The following is a 26,549-nucleotide window of genomic DNA, read 5'->3' on the forward strand; positions in this document are numbered from 1 at the left end:
TTTCAAAGCGTTGTTTCTGTTGTTTTCAAAATATTCTCCATTTTCACTGCCTTAAGTAATTTTTCTCTGTATGTACTGATATATTAGGCTTCTTTTTTCTCTGTCTACTACCTGCTGTATTTGCAGTAATCCACAGCCTCTAGGTTTTTTTTTTTTTTTTTTTGGTAAATATAATCTGTCTACATCACGTTTTGAATGTAGTGTGTGATGCATGTTCATTACTTTCCATGTTTTTTGATCCAATTCTTCTAATTTGTTATAAGGCCAATCTATTATTCCAGCTGGGTTTCTAATTCTTGGAACTGCCCATGTGTTTATGGCTTTGATTGTATTTCCACCATTTAATTTTGATTTTAAGATTTTCAGCAGCCAGCCCTGCCTCAACTGCAGAAAATATCTGACTCTGACTGTCACAAAAGGAACTTTTCTCACCACCTGTATCTTGCCAAACACCAGGCTTTGTTTTCTGATTGATCTGATCTTTCTAAGCATGGCTATGTTTTAAAATCTTATTTCTCAGAAAGGAAGCTTTGCCTGAAACACACATTTGGAACACAAACATAAATTTAAGCTTAATGCACTATTATCTGTAACATCTCAAATTAGAAGAAAAGTACACAACTGTAGCTAGCTAGAAATACACAAGAAAAAGAAATATTTCCCACCAAAATTTTAGTTCAAAAGCCCCCATCATGTTTTATGATTTTTTAAAAAAAAAAACCAAAGGGATCTATAAAATAATGCATGCTGATATTTTTTAAGATTATTTTACTTGGTTTATTTTAAATAAAAAGGCAGCAAATGTCTCCATACTTAGTACAAGAATTTTAAAACAAAACAAGCAGACGTAGCCACTTCTGCTCACCAGACAAGACAAGAATTCCAAGGCCCCTCTGCAGAGTAAGCAGGAGAGCTCCAGCATCATGACTTCCCATATCTGAAGGTAAGCGAAGGAATATGTATTATCATCTAAGTGCATGGGGTCTAAGGGAATCAGGCATTAATTCCAGAGTTTGAAATAAATTAGTTACACCACTGAAACACAATATAAAGCCATGTAGCACAGTGTAGGATGAAACTAATGCCTGTGTAAAAGCAGAGATTGACTAATATAGCTTTCAGGTGCCATCTGTGAAACTGCATTGTACACCTCAAAAAAAGCTTGAAAGGGTTACTTTTGGGGGGGGGGCTACAGTTCTAGGAATTCTACCATCCACTGTCTGGAGTTGTAGTCCAAAAAAAGGCATTTTTTTTTCAAGCTGTGATCTAAAATTTACATGCTTCAGACATTCTGTTCCTAAAGAGAGTTGAGATAATGTCAGCGACAAATTCTTTCCATTCTAAGTTTTCTCTCTTGTCCTCCCACCTTTTTCCAGACTTTACTGATGGATTATTGTTTTGTCTTAAAACCAGTTGTAACGTCAGTCTGATGTTAGTGGTACTGAAGCCTTTACTTGTCTGGTTTTTGAAATCCAATGGTTGATTGAAGAATAACTTAGAACCCTAGAAGAGAAGAGAAGTATTTTACGGAGCCATATTACAGGCACTGGGTTGTGGTGTGTGGGTTTTTTTTACCCCATCCACCTTTCTTTGTAAGCCTATTTAATCTTGTTTTTCAGAGTATGTTCCTATTGTTTCAGACAAATTTTCAGTTATAAAATTAGTCTTGTTCTGTCTTTCTACTGTCATTCATCATTTTCCATTCCACAACTCATTTTATTCAGTTATTTTAAATATGCTGTAATGAATCTTAGATGAACTTTTACAGCACCATTGCTATGATCCCTTCACATAGTCAAGTCCCAAGTTATGATAACATTGATTGTATATAAGCATGGGTTACCACTCTAGACATGTTCCTCTAACAACACATCTAACACCTATAATGCTCCCCAGTGTCTAGGGCAACAGTAGGCAATCTGACTATTTGCCATGGCAACTGGGCTTATGTTTGTGGTAGTCAAAGCACCTGGACAGCACTGGGTTTCTTCCCTGTACAGTACTTAGGTCCTACAGGCCAATCCAGGAGAGGCAGAATTGGCAGGATCTTATCTCTGTCCACTACCCACCTTTAAATAGATTACCAGTGTGCTATGTAGAAAAATGACATGACCTTTTCATAACAGGTTACACAGAATCAAGAAGGCAATAGCATATAACATACAAAAAAAATCAAAACACAGTGCAGCGTAATATTGCAAAATTTGGGATCCCATAGTGTGTTGGGATCTGCATAAATTTTCCCCACAATAGTGAGTGAAGCATGGATGTCCTTGTGGCACCGTGGATAAACTGCTTTACTGCAGCCAAAACTCTACTCATGACCTGGGTTCATTCTCGGTAGCTGGCTTGAGATTCACTCCATCCTCCCAAGGTTGGTAAAATGAATACCCAGCTTGCTGGGGGGCAATGTGTAGTCTGCATAATTAAATTGTAAACCACCCAGGGAGTTCTTTAAGCTGTCACATTGACGGCCATGGCAGGGTTAAAGGTGACAGACACCTGCTCTGTGGGCTGACTGGAGACACATTCTAATCAGCCAGAATGCTACACTATGCAAATAGTTCCATCAGAATTCTCAGAAGTTATGTTTCTGTATGGGCATAAAAAAGTGTTTTGTTTTGTTTTTTAAATCACAACTCAAAAAACCTTTGCCAAATGTCCCCAAATTTAGCACAGAGCATAAGCAGACTTTCTGCTATATCCGTGCCAAATATGGTGCTGATCCAAGGTCCAGTTTCATAGTTATATTTTTGTGTTTAGGGCATTACTTTTTTTTATTTTGCCTTACGACATGTTGAATATTGCTGATGCACAATGTATTGTTGCCCTGCTGGGCACCAATAATACTTACCAACAACTCTGCAGATGACTGATCAGATGTGACCAACTTAGCTTAAACTGCCAGCCCCTATCACTGATATTAATCTTCCATTTCCAGTTCAATATAGAATACTCTTCTTGGGAAAGCAGAAAGAGTAAAAAAAAATTCCTACTTGACCATGAAGGAGCCATATAAGCCCACAGTGGGTAAAAAGGGGCTAGGGATTGGTGGATATCCAGCTGAAAATGGTGTAGAGGGCATATATCCCACAGCAAGGCAGCATGTGCCTCTATACTTATGCCATGTCTCTTCTGCCCGCCTGCTCGCAATCCTGGCAAGAGCAACCTGGTGCAAAACTGACTCTGTGGGGAAGGCACATGGAATAGATCTGCTTGTACCAGTGGGGTCTGGAAAGCTGTTCTCTTTGCATTCAGACCAGAAACCAATTGTAGACAGAGTTTGCGATGAGCAACATGAAATCCTTCAAGAGACCATCTGATTGTCTCCTGCCTTAAAGTTTATGCAAACTTTGTTTGGGTTTGGGCCTGTAGGACCTAAGCACAGAATTTCTTGGAATTCTGAGTTCACGAACCTTGGAGGGCTGCCTCAGTCACTTCACTTGAGTATAAGTATGTTTTTCGCTTATCAGCTCTCTCATTCTTTTTGGGCCTCAGCTTTTTATTTATAAAAACGAGGGTGAGGGAGGGACTGAGGGATGTGTGGCCATTTTTCACACCATCCCCTAGAGAGAGTTTCAGCCATCACATTCTGATTATTTGCAGGAACAACCAGATCATCACAGAACTTTACCAATTAAGGGACATATGTGAATGATTAAATTTACGATCTGTTTCATGTCCTTCCTTAGACTGACAGGGGGAAAAACCGTTGGAGGCTCACGAGCAAACCATTTCTTTAACAGCTAGCTGGAGAAGGAAGAGTCACATTGAGTCAGCACACAGGTCACCTGCTTCACAACAGATGCTTTGTAACTGTTCTTTAAGTTATAAGTATCTTTTCTGATACCTTTTACATATAACCCCCCTGTTACATATAACCCCCCCCCCCCGTTATAGCAGCTGCACTGATTTATAAAGCCCTAAACAGCTTTGGTCCAAGCGATCTCAGGGACTGTTTCTCTCTTTATTTATTTATTTATTTATTTATTTATTTATTTATTTATTTATTTATTTATTTATTTATTTATTTATTTATTTATTTATTTATTTAATTTATATGCCGCCCACACTACCCAAAGGTCTCTGGGCGGCTTACAGCATTTAAAATACAATAAAGATATGTACAATTAAAATACAATTAAAATATATATAAAATTGCCATCAGACCCACAGTTAATATTATTTCAGTTAAAAGCCTTCTGGAACAGGAAGGTTTTGACCTGGCGCCGAAATGTCATCAGTGTCGGCGCCAGATGAATCTCAGTCGGGAGGGCATTCCATAGTCTGGGGCCAGCTGCCGAAAAGGCCCTTTGTCTGCAAGCCGTCCCTCTTACCTCCTTGAGGGATGGCTCTTTCAAAAGGGCCCCCTGGCAAGATCTTAACAGCCTGGTAGGCTCATATGGAAGGAGGCGGTCCTTCAGGTATCCAGGGCCCAAGCCGTTTATGAGCCTGCCCAGGTGTTAAGAGCATCAGGAGAGGCCTTTCTCTCAGTCGCACCACCCTCACACATTTGGAGAGGGCCTTCTCTGTTGCTTTACCCAACCTCTGGAACTCCTTCCCACAGGAGGCCAGGCTGGCCCCATCTTTGCTGTCCCTTTGCAAGCAGGCAAAGACCTTTCTCTTAGAGATTGGCTGTCTGGGAGAAATGTTTACATGGCGTGTTGTACCTTGTTGCTTTGAATGTGTTTTTGGTGTTGATTCTGTTTACCACTTTAAGTGTGGTATTTGTTTGATTCTCTTTTTAATATTTGTGTACTTACTGGTTTTTAGCTTTTTAAATATTGTATTTTAATGATGTAAGTTGCCTTGGGTCTTTTTTTAAGGAGAGTGGTAGGGTAAAAATAATTTAAATAAATATAAATCAATAAATTTTAGGAAAATCAATACCCTCTCTTGTATCCCTTTTTTGGTGATATATAATTGAGCAACCTACCATTTATATGTGTGGTGGATGTGCTCTGTATACATTTGTATAAAGTAAATGCAGAGGAAGGGGAGAACGTTCTTTTAAAAAAATGCTTTGTTTGAAATATTATGCATCTTTGCTTTAGAATGTCAACATGTAACGTTAACAGCCAAAATCCTGTTGTGCAATTATGCAAAAGGTGTAACTTTTAGTATCATGTTGCTGTGAGTTAAGAAATCTCTATAGGCATTAATGTTGCACAGCAAGTTGCACATATTTGTATGCAACAGATAATGCCTATGGAGATTTTTTTTTTAACTTACAGGAATTCGCTGCTGAAAGTTATGCTATTTGCATAATTGCACAAAGGATTTTGGGCAACAGGTTATAGATGGGTTGGAAACATTACTATACAAGCATTGTAAAATCTCTTTTCATAGGGCTGATGTCACTGAAGGGAGGACAGAAATTCGGGGGAATACTGCATTGTTCAACCAAGAAGTCACTCAGAATTCTGAACAGAATATTGCTGAATGCTCATCTCGCCTGAAAAAAAAAATGTTTTCTTTCCCGAAGTGCTCCTCTTTTGCCCCATAACAACAAGGCATGGCAGGGAAGAGTGTGGCCTGTGCTTTGATAGTAGTCAAATTTTTCCAGAACCAAAGCCCTTTCCTGCAGTAGCTGCAAGAAAAACACCAGCAATACAGAAGTAAAGGTCAGGGTCAAGCTCCTCCTGGTAGCAACACATCCTGGTTGGGAAACACTGCTACTGTTTGGAAAAAATCCAGTTTCCATGGTTGGTCAGAAATAGGCTTTGAACTTTGAAAGGGCAGCGTTGAGAAGCTTAGCTTTATCTTTAAACAGAGCTCAAAATGCTACTTTTTGGGTGACAACTCTCAATAATTACTCAGACAGTTTTGACTGTGGTGACCATGGATTCTGGGATGACATTCAGCTCATGACACTGTGTTAAGACATTAAAAATGAGCCACTTGTCATGTGATAGGAAAGAGAAAGAAAATAACCTTCTTGACATGTGGAAACAACAGAGCTAGGCTGATAAAAACCATTACGTGAATTGTTAATGTGCAACAAAATTTCTCATTACCATGTCAAAGTAAACCATATATTCTGATTTACTTTGTAATTCTAATTATCACCTGAAAAAATACTTAGAACATCTGTCTCATCAGTGATGTGCTACATCTATGCTTAGGAGTGAAATCCTGAACCATGAACTTGAACATATATACAGTACTTGAAGGTTAACACTAACTGAAAGAGCCAAACTCTATGATACAGTTAGCATGTCATTAGGAAGTAGAATAAAACCAAAAGATATCTATTTATTCTAGCATGTGCTTTTCTTAGGTTTTTTTTTTTTTTTAATTCTATCTTCTGCAAAATAGCCTGTTTTGTAATTAGTGCTTGGGAGGTAAGCACAGACTTCATTTGCAAGTTGATTGTTTGGACATACTGCTTTGAAGCAGTCAAGTCCTTGCAGAGAACATGACCTATTCTGCCTTTAGTGATGTGCTGATTGCATTATATACTTTAAATCTAAGGGTGATTGCACTCAAAAAGCCTGGAGCAGCTAATCTATCTTTTTTTTCTTTTATTAGATTTTTTTTTTCCAGATACACTACTCCTGAAAACATATCTAGAGGATCAGAATGTGTAAAATACCCATGTCCTTTGTTTGAGAAAGGAAGCTTGTGCTCTTATCTTTCCTTTTGGTATTTATCTTCAAGATATGAGTGTTCAGGAAGACACTCCCAACTCTCTCCATAAATGCACTAGTTTGTCTCAAATTAATGTAGACTTCTGCAATTTTAAGCAAGATATACTTCTAGAAAAATATGGGGATGGGAAAATAGTGTTTTACTGACTGAAAAGAATCAAAGGGCTGGGAGACATTTGTGGAAGCCTTGTCCAAATTTAGGAATAGGTCAGCTGAATATTTTATTCTTCACCAATATTTTAAAAGAAGATTTTTCTGCTATGAAAAAAACATTGTAGCCATCTGATTCAAGGTGACATATTAACTTATGAAAAAAACACACATATTCTTCACTGATATGAAGAAAGCCAGGGTGTGGTGTAGTTTTTTTTCAGTTTCCTGCCAGATATATTTAAATCGTCTGAAATTTTATTAGTATTCTTCTTGATAAACTGATACAGTGAACAAGAAGGAGCTAATGTTCCAGTAGTTAATGTTTTGCATGGGGAAGGTTGATAATAATCTGAGAATCTGAGAACTAGAGAGCTGGAAGTATCATCGAGTCCAGCCCCTCTCAAGGAGGCCCACTGAACTCATTTCTGGCTCCGCAGCCAAATCCCTATCCAGCAGTCACTAAGGTTATATTTCTTATATCCTTGTAAAATAATCTCAACAGGCCTGGAAGAAACCTTGGAAAGAGCTCTCAGTCAAAGTAGAGAAAACTGGCCCAGAGAAGCCAACCTTCTGATGTAGTTGTTGTACACAGATAAAGCTTGCCTCTCACTGAGTGAACACATAAGAAGGAGAACAATCATGTTTCCAGAAGACATGTCAGCCCAACACATCTACCTGCTAAGCTCCTGGCACTGTTCCCATAACATTACAGAGAGAGAGGAGTTATACATCTCCAAATTGGTGCACATACGTAGGGATGGCAAGTAATTTGTTGTCAGTAATAACCGGATCCCTACCTCTTAGACAAAGCATGTCTTGCTTCCTTGCAGAATAAAGCTTTGGACAACCTGCTGGAAAGGCAGATCTTCTGGGCAACAAGGCAAACACTACCTAAATGCTATGTAATTCTTTCCCAGCGGGATTTGGCTGCTGTCTTCGTTACATCCTGTTTGGTAACTGTAATGCACTCTATGTGGGCCTGACTGCCTTTGGAAAGTGTTCAGAAATTTCAGTGGGTCCAGCATACTGAACCTAGCTTCCCTACTGGAGCTGGTTACAGGAGGAGCAGAAACTTCCCTACTGGAGCTGGTTATAGGAGGAGCAGAAACATTCCAGGAACATTTCAAAGTGCTCATTTTATTTATTTATTTATTTATTTATTTATTTATTTATTTATTTATTTATTTATTTATTTATTTATTTATTTATTTATTTATTTATTTATTTATTTATTTATTTATTTATTTATTCATTCATTCATTCATTCATTCATTCATTCATTCATTCATTCATTCATTCATTCATTCATTCATTCATTCATTCATTCATTCATTCATTTATTTATACATACATACATACCCCACCCATCTGGTCTAAAAGACCACTCTAGGCAGCTTCCAATATAGTAAAAACAGTGAAATAATATGAAACACACACACAATTACATAAATCATATCGTAATAAACAGAATACAACAATAGAATAGAAAATACATAAGGAGAGAATAAAGAAAAGTCAGATATTAACTGGAGGGAAGGCCTGAATGTATAGCCATGTTTTTAATTGACTTTTAAAAGTGTCCAAAGTGGGGGCCGTGCGGATCTCAGGAGGGAGATTGTTCCAGAGGCGAGGAGCCACCGCCGAGAAGGCCCGGTTTCATGTCCTTTCTTTCTTTTTAACCTACAAAACTCTAGATAACTTGGGCCCAGGCTATTTGAAGAGCTGTATCCCTCCATACCAGCCTCCCCGGGCTTTAAGATCTTCAGAAGAGACCTCTGTCTTTGTCCCATTGCCTTCACATGCATTCTTGATGCATATATGGGAAAGGGGGATTTCAGTGGGTGCTCCCAAACTATGGAACTTTCATGGGAGACCAGAATGGTCCCTTCTACCAACAGGCAAAGACCTTCCTTTTCAAACTATCTTGCAATATATACTGAAGAAGGGATTGTAAGGGAAGAATTACTGATTTATCTTCTTTTAAAAAACACACAACTATTTCAACAGGGGGTTTTGTGCCTTTAAATAATGAATTTATCTAATTGGTTTTTAAATAATGTGATTTGAATTAGGTATATCATTGCAGAGCCAGCGATTGAGAGTTCAATTCCCCTCCTGTCTCCTATGAGTATAACCAGCCTATGTGGCCTTGGGAATTTGCTCAGTCCCAGAACATTCCCAGAAGAAGTGAATGGTAAACCACTTCTCAGTACTCACTACCTATAAAACTCTGGAAAGGGTTGCCATAACTCAGAATTGATGGCACACAATAACTATTGTCACTGTACTATCATTTGTTCTTTAAAATCATTTGTAAACCACCTCGAGTCCTTCAAGGTGGGATTTTAAAAATGCATGCGTGCGTGCATGCATGCATGCGTGCGTGCGTGCATGTATGCATGCATGCGTGCATGAATGAATAGGCTTAAGTCCAACCTTATTGCAAACCAAACTACAGATCAGAACTCAACCAGGCCCTGGATTTCTCACTTCTTTGAATGCTGCGTTGCAGTTCTTTCGTATTTTGAACCACTGAAGTGTATGTTTTGATAGAAAATACAAAGATGTATTAAAATACACTGGATTTTTAAAAAAAAAAAACACACACAAAAATATCACACATTTACAGAAGAATGGAACAGAATTAGACATTAGACACTATGTCTAATTATAGCTCAAATGGCTAATTATTTTCTGGATGAGTGAGTTCTTTGGACTTGTAAGAAATAATTGTATAGGCATCCCACACTTCCTGTGCATTAGCCACTTTTAAGCATTCTGTATAGAGGAAGAAGAGAGGAGAAGTATCATTTGATTTTAAAAACTTACCACTGCGTTTTTTTCTGTGGCGTCTCCAGCAACATACTGCAATAATTACCAGGATGACAACAATTATAAGGACCAATACAGTTAGAACCACAGGATCTAGGTAGCCTATATGAAGGAAAGCAAATGATAACAAAAGCAACAGTATGAACAGGAATCTCTGTATTCCTCCTTTTTAAAAAAATGCGTAAGTGAAGCTCCCATTCCATGCCAAGATATAGGCAAGCTCTATAACATACTGCACATATATTAATGCAGATAGTTTAATTTGTACAAGTTATTACTTTATCAGAGTATAATGTAAAGTACTGAACTGAATGCAGATTAATTTTAGGTAGCCAGATGGATTCCAAGAGTTCCCTGTGTTTTACGTGTTTTACAAAGATACTTTCAAATTTGCTCATTTGTTTGGCAGCGTTAAAAACAAAAAAATCTGGTCTTTGGATAACTTTATGCACCTAATTTTCTTCTCAAGAAGAAAAGTAGTAATTGGCCATTATAAAATGAAATAAAGCTATTAATAAACAGTAGACAACCCTGATTATTATTTTAAATTGAAAACAATTGTCAAAGACATGATTTGTGATAACATAGTATACCATAGTTTTCATTTGCAAATAAATACTAGAAAGCAAATGTTACCGAGACTAATCTCTAAAAATAATCTGGCCCTCATTTGTCCAAGAGTTCTGATTTGTCTGGTGTATCTTAATTAATTTTTCTTCTTCTTTTCCCCTTATAAAACAATTTCACACTTTCTCAGACTCAAAAAAGCATGTTTTCTATTGAATAAGGGAGTGATCACACAGCAGGAAAGGTGCGTATCCAACTACACTAGAAAGGACCACTTTACAGGGAGCAATCTCACTTGAAGTGACTTCTCCATCTATTGGGGAATTGCTTCATCCACTGTAGGATGTCAGTGGAGTAATGAAGAAGTAGTAGTAGAAGGAGCCGAAGCAAGCACCAGGTCTTTATGCGCTTGTGCTTACCTCTTTCTGCTTCTGGTATCTTGAGATCTGTCTCTTCTCTCCTGTGTGTCACTCTGCAGATTGGCTGTTGCTTCAAACTTGAAACATTGACAAGGATGCTGCTTATAACAGAGACTGTGCCATTGGGATTTGTGACCTCCTTTTCATTCTTTTCCGCTCCTGATGCAACCCATGAGATATTAGGACGTGGGAAGCCAGTTGCGATGCAGGAGGCATTCAAATGTCCATCAAAGATTTGATAGTGTAGGAATGTTTGGAGGTGGTCTATGACACAAATGACAATGTTTATCGTTAGGATCTGAGACAACAGATTTAGCACACGATTAGAAGGGGAGCTCCTTTAAGAGGTTAAATTTGTTCTTGCATGCAACTGTTTCACAGCTCTACAAATAGTTAAACTGGTGTGCTTTACTTCTGTGACCCAAGAACATGTTCAGGTTGGAGGTGTGAGTGGGTACATGAACCCCATCTCCACAAGGCAAATGTTGTTGCCATGTTTCCAGGCACTGGGTGAAGTCTTGGAGAATTTCTGTGTTCTGCTGAGTCTTGGAGAGGAGATAACTTTCAGGCAGAGCAGAAGTCAAGGAGGAGATAATTTGAATTTTAGATGTGAGGTCCAGACATCCACCTCCACCCATTCCCATTTGGCTTTAAGGCTTATCGGCTCAGCATGAAGTTCTTTGTATTACTTGAAATGGCACAAAGGGCCCAAATACATGCATCCATTGACTCTCTCTCCCCATACCCTTTCCCTCACTTCTGGTTTTAAAAGATGCTGATACACTGAAAAGGATTCCGTTAAATATTGTTAGCCTCATCAAGATTATTATGATAAGGAAAGACTCACCATAAACAGAAAGACAAGGATTTCCCGAGATGGGACCTAAAGGATACGTATTAAATATGCAGTAATAGCATCCATTATCTTGGATGCTGACATTCCAAAAAGTGATGGCGGTATCATTGAGTCCTGGAGCTACAAAACGGATTCGATGTTTGTACGGGGGAAGAACATTTCCACCTGTTTTATTGTACACTGCCATATTTTCAATGCCTTGATCAGTTTTTTCTTGCCACGTAACTTGAACAGTGTCATAATGCTTTGTTGGAGTACAGCTCAAGGTAACATTGCCACCCAGTTCCACATCTTTGTCCTGTGTCGAAATGTCTTCTGTAGCAGCACAAGAATGAGTCACAATTAATTGCTACAATTCAGTTCTAATGCATATAAATATTTAGCCCCGAAGCCAGAGTAAAATGGAAGACCAGCAGAAACAGATACAAAAATTCCCATGGAGTCAGTTAGGATGAAGTTTGGGGGGGGGGAGGAGAGAGAGATCTTGGCACTCTTTTCCTCATGGATTCCTGCCCCCCTTTGCCTGCTATATGGAACCAAGTTCAAAAAGATCAATTTCATTTTTGATTAATCATTATTTTCCATGCCATCGGTACTTTGGAAATTATGATTAAACTTAGTTTTGTTTTATGGAAACAGTCCAACTCCAAACCATAATTTCACCCTCCTTGTCTAAGTTTAGATTTACAGAAGTGAGTAAACCTCCTCACATTTCATAAATATTTTAGTATATCTTTTCATGTGACAACACTGAAGAAATGACACTTGGCTACAATGTAAAGCAGTGAGTGTAAAGCTTGTATAACATTTTAAATGTGCTGTCCCCTCAAGATAACACAACACACAGCTATTAATGTCTAAACCACTGGCAACAAAACTGAGTACACCCCTGAGTGACAATGTCCAAATTGGGTCCTGTGACAACCCCAGACCTACTGGAGTATACCACCCTTTAGTTATGCTGCCACCAACCATTCCCTATAAGGAGTCACACAGACCAGGAATGGATTTGAATAAACAAAAGAACAAGGTTTATTGAAATAACAAACAGGGTAAATAAAAGGATCAGGTAAATAGGATACTGTAACGTGGCTTAGTCTCAATCATACCCATACAACAGATTGGTTCCCCCGGAACACTTTTAAGGTAACGCACAGACCCTGAACCTATCAGTTCTGGCTACCTAGATAGAAACCTGAACCTATCAGGTATGTACTAACTGACAAACAGTTGTACCCAGTCTGACACACAGACTCCAACTCCTAACTCTCCACACCAGCTCCAAATATATATACAGTACAGCTCCTCCCCCCTGATGTCCCGCCTTCCACTCCCCATAGGATGGAACTTTCCCTCCAAACCCATGACAGACAGGTACCATCAGTGCTGTATGTGACAGGTCCAAGTAGCCATTTTCTTGTATCTTGTCTTCCTACTTATTTACCTTAAATGCAGAATACATCACATGAAATGCAGGACTGGATGAATTCCAAAATGGAATTAAGATTGCCGGAAGAAATATCAACAATCTCAGATATGCAGATGATACCACTCTGATGGCAGAAAATGAGGAGAAATTAAGGAACCTGAAAGGAAAGGTGGAGATGCACACGGTCTCTAAAATCCACCAGCTCTGTGATGTTGTCATGGAGGAGTGGAAGAGGACTCCATTGGCAACCTGTGAAGCGCTGGTGGACTCTATATCCAAGAGGGTTAAGGCAGTGCTGGAAAATAATGGTAGCCACACAAAATATTGACATTTCTTGCCTAATTTGGACATTGTCACTTAGGGGTGTACTCAGTTTTGTTGCCAGTGGTTTAAACATTAATGGTTCTGTGTTGAGTTATATTGAGGTGACAGCACATTTACACTGTTAAACAAGTTGTATACTCACTGCTTTACATTGTAGCCAAGTGTCATTGTTGCCAGTGGTTTAAACATTAATGGTTGTGTGTTGAGTTATTTTGAGGGGACAGCACATTTACACTGTTAAACAAGCTGTATACTCACTGCTTTACATTGTACCCAAATGTCATTTCTTCAGTGTTGTCACATGAAAAGATATACTAAAATATTTATGAAATGTGAGGGGGGTGTACTCACTTCTGTGATATACTGTATATACAGTGAATAATAACCCTAGTTCACAGAAAGTCCACATAAGACATTTTAAAGTTTTTAAAGGCCTGGATCTATCAATAGGGCCAAATTTAAGGGCTATATCTTGTATCACACAAATTCTTTGCTTGTACTTCATGCAGAGCTATAGATACAGCTTTTCATCTCCATTAATAATTTTAAAAAAATCCTAGGGAACACCATACATCAAACTTCACCTTTTACTTATATCTTACATTGTGGGAGGGGGCAAGAGCACCAGAAAGGCTCCCTGCCGCTGCGTCTGCAGTATCTGCAATCTCAGTACAAAGAAAGGGAGTGCAACATTGCCTGTGTCATTTGATCTTAGATAACCGGCTCATGTCAGCCACAATCTTTTCATCAATTTGGCCTCCCACTTGTTCCTTGTGTCCTCACTCATTAATTTCTCCAATTATTACCTCTTACCATCAGCATTCTCTGTCTGGCTCAGACAAAGTATCATATAAGTTGTGCATGCTTTGTAATGCTACCATGTGCCTAATAACAGGTGTCACTTTGATGCCTCTTCAACACATGTATGTATGTAAGTATTTATAGAATTCCCCTACCTCTTTGCAAAAAAACATGAAAGCAAACAAAAAATATGCTCAAGGCAGGTGAAACCTTTCAGGTAGCTCACCACAGGTTGCCCTGTTTTCAGGTAAGGTGGAGGATACTGTCCTATCATCAATTTTGAAGAAAGATTTGGCTGCCAGTTCAGTCAGCTTTACATGGAAGGAAAGGAAGCACCATTTTGCTCATCACACAGCAAAATGTCTTGGGCTAAATTCCTATGCAGAAGAATAAGTGTTCCTCCTGTATCCAGGCACATCCTACTAGTTTATCTCAGAAAGGTTATGATTTGATTTTCTCCACAAACTCTATATCAACAGAAGAATGGGAATGAAGAGAGGCTCTCATCTGGAAAATGCTCAATGAGAGACTGAGCATGTTTGTGTGCATGAGGTACATTCATGCCTGTTATGTTTGGTTTCAAGTAATAAAAAAGCAGATGATACTACACATGAGGAGTCACATTTGTGTCTGTAATAATACTTCTAATCACTGATGCTTTCTTTAGTCCTGTTATGCAATTGTCTGTTATATACAATCTACCAAATTGGAATCAACCTATAGCAACTCTAAGAGAGATTTCAAGGTAAGTGAGATACTTAGAGTGGTTTTATCAGTTCCAAACTCCAGTGACTTTCCATGGCTGAGTGGGGATTCGAGCTCATGTGTCCTGAGTCCTAGTCTGTCACTCTATCCACTACACCACACTGGATCAAAAAACAACAGTCGTATTCTACTTACCATGTGTCCTACAGAGCTCTACTAATATGATACACAGACTCAACCTCTGGAAAGTCCACAAAGAATATTTGCCATCATTCACCTGTAAACAAGAAATGAGAGGTGCATTGTGATATCACAGTACTGTAGATCAATTTGCTTTTTAAAAGACCTTATACTTTTTATTCAGATATCTTCCAGGTACATAATGAAGAAAATAGGTATCATAGAATTTACCAAGGCAAGGGGGGAAATGTGCAAGGGGTAAACAAAGGGTTAAAGGGGTATGATTAATTATTGACCTGAGGGTCATTTTACTTCTCATGCATCTGATAAGCAACTAAAGATGAATAAATGTACTATAGCATTACAAATTTCATCAGATGCATGAAGTGTTACTAAGAATTTCAGGTATGTATGCAGTACACAAAGTGGTTAGAATTGAAAGAATTGGGCATGTTTAGCCTTAAGAAGAGAAGGCTGAGGGGAGATATGATAGCATTTTTCAAATACTTGAAGGGCTGTCATACAGAGGAGGGGCAGGATCTCGTCTCAATTATCCCAGAGTGCAGGACACACAACAATGGGCTCAATTTACAGAAAGTCAGATTTCAGTTGATCATCAGGAAAAAAAAAATTCCTGACTGTTAGAGCAGTACGGCAATGGAACCAATTACCCTGAGAGGTGGTGAGTGCTCCAGCACGAGAGGGATTCAAGAGAGACAACCACCTGGCACTGAGCAGAGGGTTGGACTCAATGTCCTTATAGACCCCTTCCAACTTCGTTATTCTACTACTCTATGTCGTAGACAGTGTGGTCAGAGAGGGATTTAATGCAGAAAATATCAGTAGGGTCAATTATCTGATTAACAGTAGAGTAAAGAAGAAGAAGAAGAAGAAGAAGAAGAAGAAGAAGAAGAAGAAGAAGAAGAAGAAGAAGAAGAAGAAGAAGAAGCAGCAGCAGCAGCAGCAGCAGCAGCAGCAGCAGCAGCAGCAGCTGCCCAGTGATCCATGGCCTGAGTAATACCTGTATTGGATCACTAAGATTTTACAGATAGGGTGACCATTTGAGTTTTCCAACTAATCTTCTTCTTCTTCTTCTTCAGAAATCTTTTTGAGACTTTAATATGAAAAACGTAGCTTCCCTGGCCACATTTAGGAAATGCACCCTTCAAAAGAGCAGCATATAGCTACAGTTTACCCCTCCCTCTTTCTGGGGATGCCCAGGGACTATGTTGCTCACACAAACTGCACAAGCTGGTTCTTCTTCTGGGATGCAGAATGAGGAATCAATCTCCCAACCCAGATATCAGATTCTTATACAAGCAGCCTACTTCAAATACGTTATAGAGTTATAATCTTTAAGATTGCTCTGTAGTGTAAATCAGTTTTGTTGATGAAAGAAAATGCCTTGCCTAAGGCTGCCTGGTAAATTCATGGTAAAGGGGAAGACTTGAAATGAACACTGTATGATCTGTAGCTCACTCCCATTGCTGTACTTCTTGACAATGATTTAATGCTTAAGAATGCATAAGGAAGAGACTTATTATGAAAGGGAAATGAATCAATTGATAAGGAAAAACCATGTTACGGGAGGAGAAAGACAGGAAGGCCAAGCTTCCAGAGACATCCAGGACCCCAGAAGGAAACATCTGGGATAAGAATAACAAGGAACAATGGGAGAAGAAAATATTTGTCAAAAGAAAAGCAAAATGAGAAGGGGGTAGTGTCTGATTTTAAGGTTAATGGAAACTTGTAAGTGCCCAAATGAGAAAAAAAGTGCCCTTAGGAGATCTAGAACTGATCACAGAGATTAACTGAGAAAAAAAGGAAACAAAAGGAAGTACAGTAGTACCCATTTAAAAGGTATGCAAAAGATTTACAATCCTATAGTCTGGACAGTTTAAAACCACCACTGCCACAACAACGTCAAGTACATACGCAGGCATTTCACACATGCACACTCATCATAGTGACTGCATGGGAGATGACTAATATGTGACCAAGATTAATCCCCAAATATAGTATTTTCATGTCACCAAACAAGGAAAACAGAATATTTATTCCATAGCCCTGGTAAACCTAAAAGCAAAGAAGATTCATTTATCTGCATGGTACATGTGTCTAAATGATGCTTCTAATCGTGCACAAGGAGAGATACACATTCAAAATAGGGCTGTACACAAGACATGGACAAATCACAAATTCTAAACTGAGCCTAAGTCAAACCAATTTGTACGATGTCCAAATCAAAACATAACAATAAGATCAGGTATCACTTCAACTGGAATAGAAACATGTCAATCCCCGTATAAGACTTGGAACTCAACTTTAGTCAATGCATCAGACAAAAAAATTGGAAACTTCTGTTTCAAGTCAAATGGGGGGCATTATCTTCAACATAAGGCAATGGACAGGAGCTGGGAGATTAGTTTGCCTTTTTGTAAAAATGGAACTGGAAAAAGGCAAGAAAATTGACATAGCCTGAAGTGAACCCATATACTTCAAGAGGATCCCAAAGGTAGCACCGCCCATTTTGATTATCACTTCAAGTTACAGCACATGGCTATAACATTTAACATTTGACCAAGATTATTTTGAAACCTTTGGAAATTGTCTCTTTTTGTCCCTTCCTCCCATGTCCAGCATGATGGAAAATCCTGTTGGACTCAAAAAATAGACCATGTCTCTTTGTGGGATTTTAAGGTCTAATGAAGATCTCACTCACTCTTGTTTCTAGATTATGTACAAGGACCACATGGCTGTTTTCTCCCTAGTGGTAGGGCCCCTTCTGACTGTGTAATCCTTCCTTCTCAAGATTTCCATAAGTAGGGGTATCAGTGCAGATACCTGGACACAACATCTTTTAAGACCTAGTAAAGGACTGACGACAAGTTAATTTTCTAGTGATGCATTTCTGTGGGAGCTCAAATGGTCCAGAAAGCATAAGAGTCAATAATGATGATGATGATGATGATGATGATGATAATAATAGGATAATCATGATGAAAGGATAATAATAATAATAATAATAATAATAATAATAATAATAATAATAATAATAATAATAATAATAATAATAATAATAATAATAGTTAGGATGCCAGAATTAAAAATAAAGAATTGGAAAAACTAACAAAGTACAGAGAGCCAGTAATTGAAACATCTTGCTTGTGGATAAAACACCCTTCAGTGGTCCCCGTTGTCATCGGGGCTTTGGGAACAATACCAAGAAATCTCACGCAGTTGCAGATTACAGAAATAACACCGTCAGAGCTACAAAAACCAGCAATATTAGGAACAGCATACATACTGCGCTGATATTTAACAGATACCTAGGTTGTTGGTTAAAACTTGTATCTGTTATATAATACTACTCAATATTTTTATAATTTTGATTGACTCTTTTGTGTTTAACAATAATAGTAATTAATAACAACAACAAAAATACAACAATAATAATAGTCCCTAATTTTTTAAAAAACTCTCAAATAATTCATACTGTTAATATGAAGAAGTTATTTTGTGACTCTGACAAATATTTCTTTTAAAACCTGAATTGAAATCTTTACTCACTTCTACCAGCCCATACCCATAATGTATAAATTTGCTAGTATGAAGAATGGTTGTCTTTTCTGTATAGCTTTGATATTTATAGCTTTATAAGCTATAATCCTATACCCACTTAGTAAAATTCAGTGGGAATTCACTTCCAATTAGACATGTATAAGTCTGTGCAGAAAGTTCAGTGGAAATTCTTTTCTTATACATAACATTGACAACTTAGGGTATTTTCAAATAAAAGCCTAAAAACTGCATTTCAGCTACTGGTGCACTACACACATGTAGAATGCTAACAAAAGGCATGAAATGCAAGTTAGACATATCTGTTCTCCAAGCAAACATCAGCTGAAGCCTCATATTTATTCACACAGTCATTTCATTAAAGCACAGCCAGCTTTCTGCTCAGATCTTTCTCTCTGCTCCTTAATCACAGAACTGAATGGGTAGGCATCTGGCCTGATATTACATTACATAACGTACCTCTTACCTTGGCATGCATTATACTGTAGAATGGGAGAAAGCATGCGTCTGAGAACAGCTGCCGCCTTTGGCTAAAATTGTGAAGTATGAGCAGACTGTAGTATCACAGCTTTTCCTATCTCAGAGTGCTCCTCCCTCTGGAGGAAAAGTATTGTTCTGGCTTAGGATTTTAGTTCCTGCAAAAGCAAGGAAGAACACGGACAATGATCATAATACAAGTAATATTTTTTTCATGATGATGGGAAGCAAGGGCAAAATGCAAGAATCTGTGAGGAAATCCTTGAAGTCAAAGATTTTGTATAACTATTTACTATGCATGGGGGGGGGGATAAAAAATCACATAGAACTAAAAACAGTGTTTTGTTACACATTGGCTGTCAATCAGCTTTAAAATCCTATAACCTTTATCACCCCTTCATGGATTTCTGCCTTGCCGTGGCAAATGGGCTTGAGTAATTCAGAGAAGCTACGGGCTATGCCATGCAGGGACACCCAAGACGGACAGGACATAGTGGAGAGTTCTGACTAAACGCGATCCACCTGGAGTAGGAACTGGCAAACCACTCCAGTATCTTTGCCATGAAAACTCTGCTAACAGAAACAAAAGGCTAAAAGATATGGCGCTGGAAGATGAGCCCCTCAGGTCGGAAGGCGTCCAACATGCTACTGAGGAAGAGTGGAGGACAAGTATAAGTAGCTCCAGAGCTAATGAAGTGGTTGGGTCAAAGCTGAAAGGACGCTCAGCTGTGGATGCGCCTGAAGGTGAAAGGAAAGCCCAATGCTGCAAAGAAAAATCCTGCATAGGAACCTGGAATGTAAGATCTATGAACCTTGGTAAGCTGGATGTGGTCAAACAGGAGATGGCAAGAATAAACATTGACATCCTGGGCGAACTAAAATGGATGGAAATGGGCAAATTCAATTCGGACAATTATCATATCTACTATTGTGGGCAAGAATCCCTTGGAAGAAATGGAGTAGCCCTCATAGTGAACAACAGAGTGGGAAAAGCTGTACTGGGATACAATCTCAAAAATGGTAGAATGATTTCAATACGAAGCCAAGGCAGACCTTTCAACATCACAGTAATCCAAGTTTATGCACCAACCACTGATGCAGAAGAGGCTGAAATTGACCAATTCTATGAAGACTTACAACACCTTCTAGAACTGACACTAAAGAAAGATGTTCTTCTCATTATAGGGGATTGGAATGCTAAAGTAGGGAGTCAAGAAATAAAAGGAACAACAGGCAAGTTTGGCCTTGGAGTTCAAAACGAAACAGGGTAAAGGCTAATAGAATTATGTCAAGAGAACAAGCTGGTCATCACTAACACTCTTTTCCAACAACACAAGAGGCAACTCGACACATGGACATCAACAGATGGGCAATACCAAAATCAGATTGATTTTGTTCTCTGCAGCCAAAGATGGAGAAGCTTGTACAGATTGTGTACAAGCTGATTGTGGCTCTGATCATGTGAACAAGACGTGAAGCTGATTGTGGCTCTGATCATCAGCTTCTCATAGCAAAACTCAAGCTTAAACTGAAGAAAGTAGGAAACACCACTGGGGTTGTCAGGTATAATCTAAACCAAATCCCTTATGAATACACAGTGGAAGTGAAGAACAGATTTAAGGAACTAGACAGGGTGCCTGAAGAACTATGGATGGAGGCTCATAACATTGTACAGGAGGCAGCAACAAAAACCATCCCAAAAAAAAGGAAATGAAAGAAAGCAAAGTGACTGTCCAATGAGGCCTTACAAATAGCAGAGAATAGAAGGGAAGCAAAATGCAAGGGAGATAGGGAAAGTTACAGAAAATTGAATGCAGACTTCCAAATAATAGCAAGGAAAGACAAGAGGGCCTTCTTAAATGAACAATGCGAAGATATAGAGGAAAATAATAGAAAAGGAAAAACCAGAGATCTGTTCAAAAAAATTGGAGATATTAAAGGAACATTTTGTGCAAAGATGGACATGATAAAGGACAAAAATGGTAGGGACCTAACAGAAGCAGAAGACATCAAGATTAGGTGGCAAGAATACACAGAGGAATTATACCAGAAAGATCTGGATGTCCCGGACAACCCAGATAGTGTGGTTGCTGACCTTGAGCCATAAATCCTGGACAGTCAAGTCAAGTGGGCCTTAGAAAGCATGGTTAACAACAAGGCCATGGTGATCCCATTCCAGTCAAACTATTTAAAATCTTAAAAGATGATGCTGTTAATGTGCTACACTCAATAGGCCAGCAAGTTTGGAAAACGCAGCAGTGGCCAGAGGATTAATCACGTTTCTGATGAGTCTTGCAGTGTTTCATTTTTATTTTATTTTATTGTGATTTCTTTCCTTCAGCCAGAATGGATTAATTGCATTTCAATGCATTTCTATGGCAAATGGTGCTTCGACCTATGACCATTTTGAGTTACGACCATCTTCCGGAACGGATTAAGTTCGTAAGTTGAGCCAAATTCCATGAGCCCACAAATTTTAATTCATATTTGATTGTGACAGTGTTAAGAGGAGGCGACAAGAGGTATAAGGCATTTGAAACTTTTCTACCAAACTACTTCAGCAGTTATTATTTATTTATTTATTTAAAATATTTCTATCCCGCCTTTCTCTTTAAAAAGGACCCAAGGTGGCATAGATAATTAAAAAGACAATAGTTAAAAGCTAAAACAGTAAATATACAAATATTTAAATGTTTAAGAAGGAATTAAAGAAGTATTATATTAAAAATGGTAATTAAAATCAATTCTAAAACACATTTAAAACAATAGTTTTGATCTTCTTTACTGGCATAGGTTTGTAAAACTGATAAGCCAGGACTGTTTGAAAAAAGAGAGAACTGTAAATACGATATCCATGCACAGGTCTCTGTTTTCTGTTTTGTTAGACATAATGGAAACCGAAACGGAGCAAACTGCTTGAACTGGCATTTGTCGATTTGAAAGGGTATCCTGTTCTACAGATCAGATAAGGCTGCAGAAGAATTTGGCAGAAGCAAGCATGCCACAATTGCCTCAAATTAATTCTTAATATACAGATCTCTCCGGGCCAATGAATTTCGAACAGTATGAATGAAGCCTTTAATCAACCAGATTGACTTCTGTAATGAAACTGAATAAACTTTGGCAATTATTCATTAGGAGGAAGAAACAGCCTCCATTTGGCAAATATGAAGAATGCATCTTTGGAGCAGGGTCTTAACAAGGGTGGGGCAACCAGGTTTTGATCCAAGCATCAGGCTTTTTGTTGTTGTTTAGTCATTAAGTCATGTCCAACTCTTCATGACCCCATGAACCAGAGCACGCCAGGACCTCCTGTCTTCCACTGCCTCCTGGAGTTTGGTCAAATTCATGTTGGTAGCTTCAATAACACTGTCCAGCCATCTCATCCTCTGTCGTCCCCTTCTCCTCTTGCCTTCCCATTCCCCCAACATCAGGGTCTTTTCTCTTCTCATGAGATGGCCAAAGTACTGGAGCTTCAGCTTCAGGATCTGTCCTTCCATTGATCAGGCTTTAGAGGGCACCAAAAGCTAGAGATGAATGTACTGATGAGTAGGAGGAAAATAAATGTCAATGCTGCTCTGCCTTATTTACTTTCTCTTCTCTTCTTTTCTTTAAAGCAGAAATATTTCTCGTTTTTTTTTTTTTTTTTTTGGTTGGGTACCACATCTTGCTAGACTTTTTTTTTCTTGAGGCTCATTCCCATGTCTCAGGGTGAATGGGTAAGCAACAGCATCATATGTCACATGAATCACCAATTCTGGTTAGGACTACACTCTGGAGAGATTAAACAAAAAAAGCAAAACAAAGTGAACTGCTTTTATACTGTCCCATAGTGCTTAAAGCAGTTTCTGAGCTGTTAAACTTAGTTATGTAGATAACACATTGCCCGCCCCCCGCCCCCAAGCAAACTTGGTACTCAGTTTGCCAACCTTGGAAGAATGGAAGGTTGAGTCAACCTTCAACCAGCTACCTGGGATTAAACTCAGTTTTTGGGCAGAATTTTGGCTGCCGTACTGCAGTTGAACTACTGCATCACAAGGCTCCAATAACATTTTATTGCCTTCTAATTTCAAAGCTGTCCTTCTCATCTGTTTCTGCCCTTGTCTGAACCTTCTAGTATTGCTGTGCAGTGACAGGTCAAAACTGTCAGCAATGTATTTGGTTGGAGTCTCTCTTGGAGTGATATGTCTTCTCTGGCATTGTTTGGTTTCTGTTTTTGCTTTAGAAATTGTTTGATTTCTACCATTATTTTAGCTATCTTGTGGATTTTATATGGGATGGAAAGGGAAGGTTTTTTTTTTAAGTTTGTATCTATTTATTTAATTTACATCCTGCCTTTTTTCCTTGCAGGAACAAAGATGGGTTACAAAATAAACTTAAAGAATAGATCCAGCTTTAAAACAGAATAAGTCACAATAATAAGGCATTGACTGAAATCCTGTTTGCATGGCCACATAATGCTGATGAGTTAATTAGCTGTGGCAATTTTTCCAAAATTAAAAATATACCGCCTCCATAGCTACTTAGAAATGTTTCTCTCCTATGACAGAACAAGATGAGATGTTTTTCCTCTTTATTCTGTATTTACACTGTATTATCCTATATTTACTCTGTAGTATATAACCTCCAGGTTTATATAGAAATACCTGTATTTAAATAATTGACAAAACCAATGAAATACCAATCAGTTTAATTTAAAAGATTGTACCAAACTTTCAGACTCAGCTGATGACTTTCCTTCTTAGCAGGGAATTGTTCTCTATACTTCTGTACCTATAATTTGACTACTTCCCAGAATTTCACAGCTCCTTCTTGCTAGTGTGTATGTTCACTTTGGCAAGTAGGCAAACAGGCAAGTGTGCAGGGACAAATGCGCGCACACCACCTAACTAATATTCTGTGCATCGAATATCAGTCATTCAGTTGGCTCATTGATTGATTAAGTCACACATGTTGACAGATTTAGAGGAAAATTGTAAATATTGTGGGGTAGAAATCGGAAGTTGTTAAATGCAAAAAGCAACATTTGTGACAGTTCTGTGCAAAACATGAATTCACATACAGGAAAGTTTGGATTGCAGTCAGTCACAAAACCAACACCAGGTCACAGCAGGTGATCTTACTGTTGAAGAGGAGTTAGCTCACAAAACAAAACACAAGATCTAGAGAACAGAAATCTCTCTGTGTGGTATGGGGGAAGAAAATAAGATTTTAACTATGCACTTAGTTGATTTTAATGGTTTTTATCATAACATTAATTTTATTTGATTTTAATTATTCTATGATTAAATCTGGTTTTATTTATTTATTATTTTACTTATTTACAATATTTCCCCCACACACACCTTTCTCCTTAGAAAAGGACCCAAGGCAGCTAACAACATCAAAAGACAATATTTAAGAATAGAACAATGAGTATACAATGTGGCATACATAATTAAAAGGCAATGTTTAAAGCTAAAAACACTAAGTATAGAAATATTAAAAAGAAACAAACAAAATGCCCCTCTTTAAAATGGGAAACACAAGTAATACTAAAGACACAGTCAAAGTCATGATGCACAGCAAGCCATCTAAAAAGATCATTCTCAGGCAGCTTGTCACTGCCTGAGGGAAAGCTTGCCTGAAGAGAAAGAACTTCACCTGCTTGCAGAAGGACAGCAATGATGGGGCCAGTCTGGCCTCCAGTGGGAGGGAGTTTCAAATTCTGGGAGCAGCAATAAAGAAGGCCCTCTCTTTTGTGTCCCCATCAAATATACCTGGGAAGATGGTGGGGGCTAATCAGGCTTCCCCTGATTATCCTAATACCTAAACTGGTTCATAATGGGAGACACGATCGCTGAGGTAGCTTGTGCCCAAGCCATTTTAGGGCTTTACAGATTATAACCAGCACTTTGAATTGTGCCCAGAAATGGATCAGCAGTCAGTGGGGCTGTTGTAACAGAGGGGCTATGTAATCCTTGTAACCAGCCTCAGTCAACAGTCTGACTGCTGCATTTTGGACCCATTGAATTTTCCTGACACTTTCCACAGGTAGCCACACATAGAGCACATTACAGTAATCCAGCTGGGATGTAATTAAGGCATAAGTCACTGTGGCCAGATCAGACCTCTCGAGAAATGTTTGCAGCTGGAGCAGCAGTTTTAATTGTGCAAATGCATTCCTGGCCACTGTTGAAACCTGAGCATCTAGACTTAGAAATGAATCCAGGAACAACCCCAAGCTGCCCACCTATGTTTTCAGAGGGAATATAACCTCATCCAGTACAGGCTGAATCCCTGTTCCTTTATCTGCCTTTTGGTTGACCAGGAACACCTCTGTTTTGTTTGGATTAAGTTTCAATTTACAGTGGTGCCTCACTTAACGAGTGCACCGTTTAATGATGAATCTGCATAGCGACGTGTTTTTTGCGATCAAAAAAACCTATCGCATTGCGATGTTCTGAATAGGGTAAACATTGCATTGCGATGATCGGTAAGCGTTTCGCTTACAGATCTTCGCATCGCAATGTTTTGGAACAGCTGATCGGCGGTTCCAAAATTGCCACCTGAAGAAGAAAATGGCCACCCGCAGCATTTTCGTGCTGATTCCTCGCTTACCGAGGCAGCGAAAATGGCGGTCGGATTGAGGATTCCCGCATAGTGGTGAGTTTTGTCCCCATAGGAATGCATTAAACAGTTTAATGCGTTCCTATGGGGTTCCCCCCCCGCATAGTGACGTTTCCGGATAGCGACGTTTTTCCTGGAACAGATTAACGTCGCTATGCAGGGCACCACTGTATTCACCCTCATCCAGCCCATTACTGAGGCCAAGTGCTGATCTAGTGCTGAAACAGCTTCCTCAGATTTAGGTGGCAAGGAGAGGTAGAGCTGAGTGGTCATCAGCATACTGGTGACACTGAGCCCCAAAACTCCAAACAATCTCTTCCAGCAATTTCATAACACAGGAGACAAAACAGAACCTTGAGGAACCAGTGGCCAAGGCGCTGAACAAGAATTCTCCAACACCACCTTCTGAGTTCTCTCCTCAAGGAAGGACTGGAGCCACCATAAAACACTGCCCTCAAGTCCCATCCCAGAGAGACGGGTCAGGAGAATTCTCTGGTTGATAGTATCAAAAGCTGCTGAGAGGACCAGCAGAATCAATAGGGACACACACCCCTTATCCAGTTCTCAGTGTAGGTCATCCATCAAGGTGATTAAAGAGTCTCTGTCTCAAAACCAGACCTGAAGCCGAGTTGAAATGGATCTAGATAATCTGTCTCATACAGAAACTTCTTGAGCTGAGAGGCCACAACCCGCTCTAGCACCTTCCTCAAGAATGGTATATTAGATACTGGTTGGTAATTATTCAGTATTGTGGGATCCATGGAGGGCTTTTTGGAAAAAAAACATCCTCCTTTAAGCATAATGGGATCTTTCTTGTTGCAAGGAGGCATTCACCACTCTCTCTACCCACTCAACCAGTCCCTCTTTTATTGCTTTGGAAGAATGTGAATTACCTTGAACACTACTTTGCAGTGGAAGGCAGGATATAAATATAAGTAAAAATGAATGAATGAATGAATGAATGAATG

At 38.9% G+C, this 26,549-nt stretch overlaps 1 protein-coding gene and 1 long non-coding RNA gene across 2 annotated transcripts; one reads left to right on the plus strand and one right to left on the minus strand.

Annotated features, from left to right (window-relative positions):
* Window positions 1–753: 753 nt before the first annotated feature.
* CD200 (CD200 molecule) lies at window positions 754–23,540 on the minus strand. Its single transcript, XM_020810087.3, has 6 exons — window positions 18,962–23,540; window positions 14,932–15,013; window positions 11,469–11,792; window positions 10,622–10,885; window positions 9,633–9,737; window positions 754–1,503 (listed from the first exon to the last, which is right to left on the minus strand). The coding sequence occupies exons 1-6, from the start codon at window positions 18,971–18,973 to the stop codon at window positions 1,496–1,498; spliced, it is 795 nt and encodes a 264-aa protein (XP_020665746.3). The 5' UTR covers window positions 18,974–23,540; the 3' UTR covers window positions 754–1,495.
* LOC144588002 (uncharacterized) lies at window positions 11,586–14,640 on the plus strand. Its single transcript, XR_013543297.1, has 2 exons — window positions 11,586–12,389; window positions 12,877–14,640. It is a non-coding gene; the product is annotated as an uncharacterized LOC144588002 (long non-coding RNA).
* Window positions 23,541–26,549: the final 3,009 nt, after the last annotated feature.

This window comes from Pogona vitticeps, chromosome 3 (genome assembly GCF_051106095.1).
Source record: "Pogona vitticeps strain Pit_001003342236 chromosome 3, PviZW2.1, whole genome shotgun sequence".
NCBI lineage: Eukaryota > Metazoa > Chordata > Lepidosauria > Squamata > Agamidae > Pogona > Pogona vitticeps.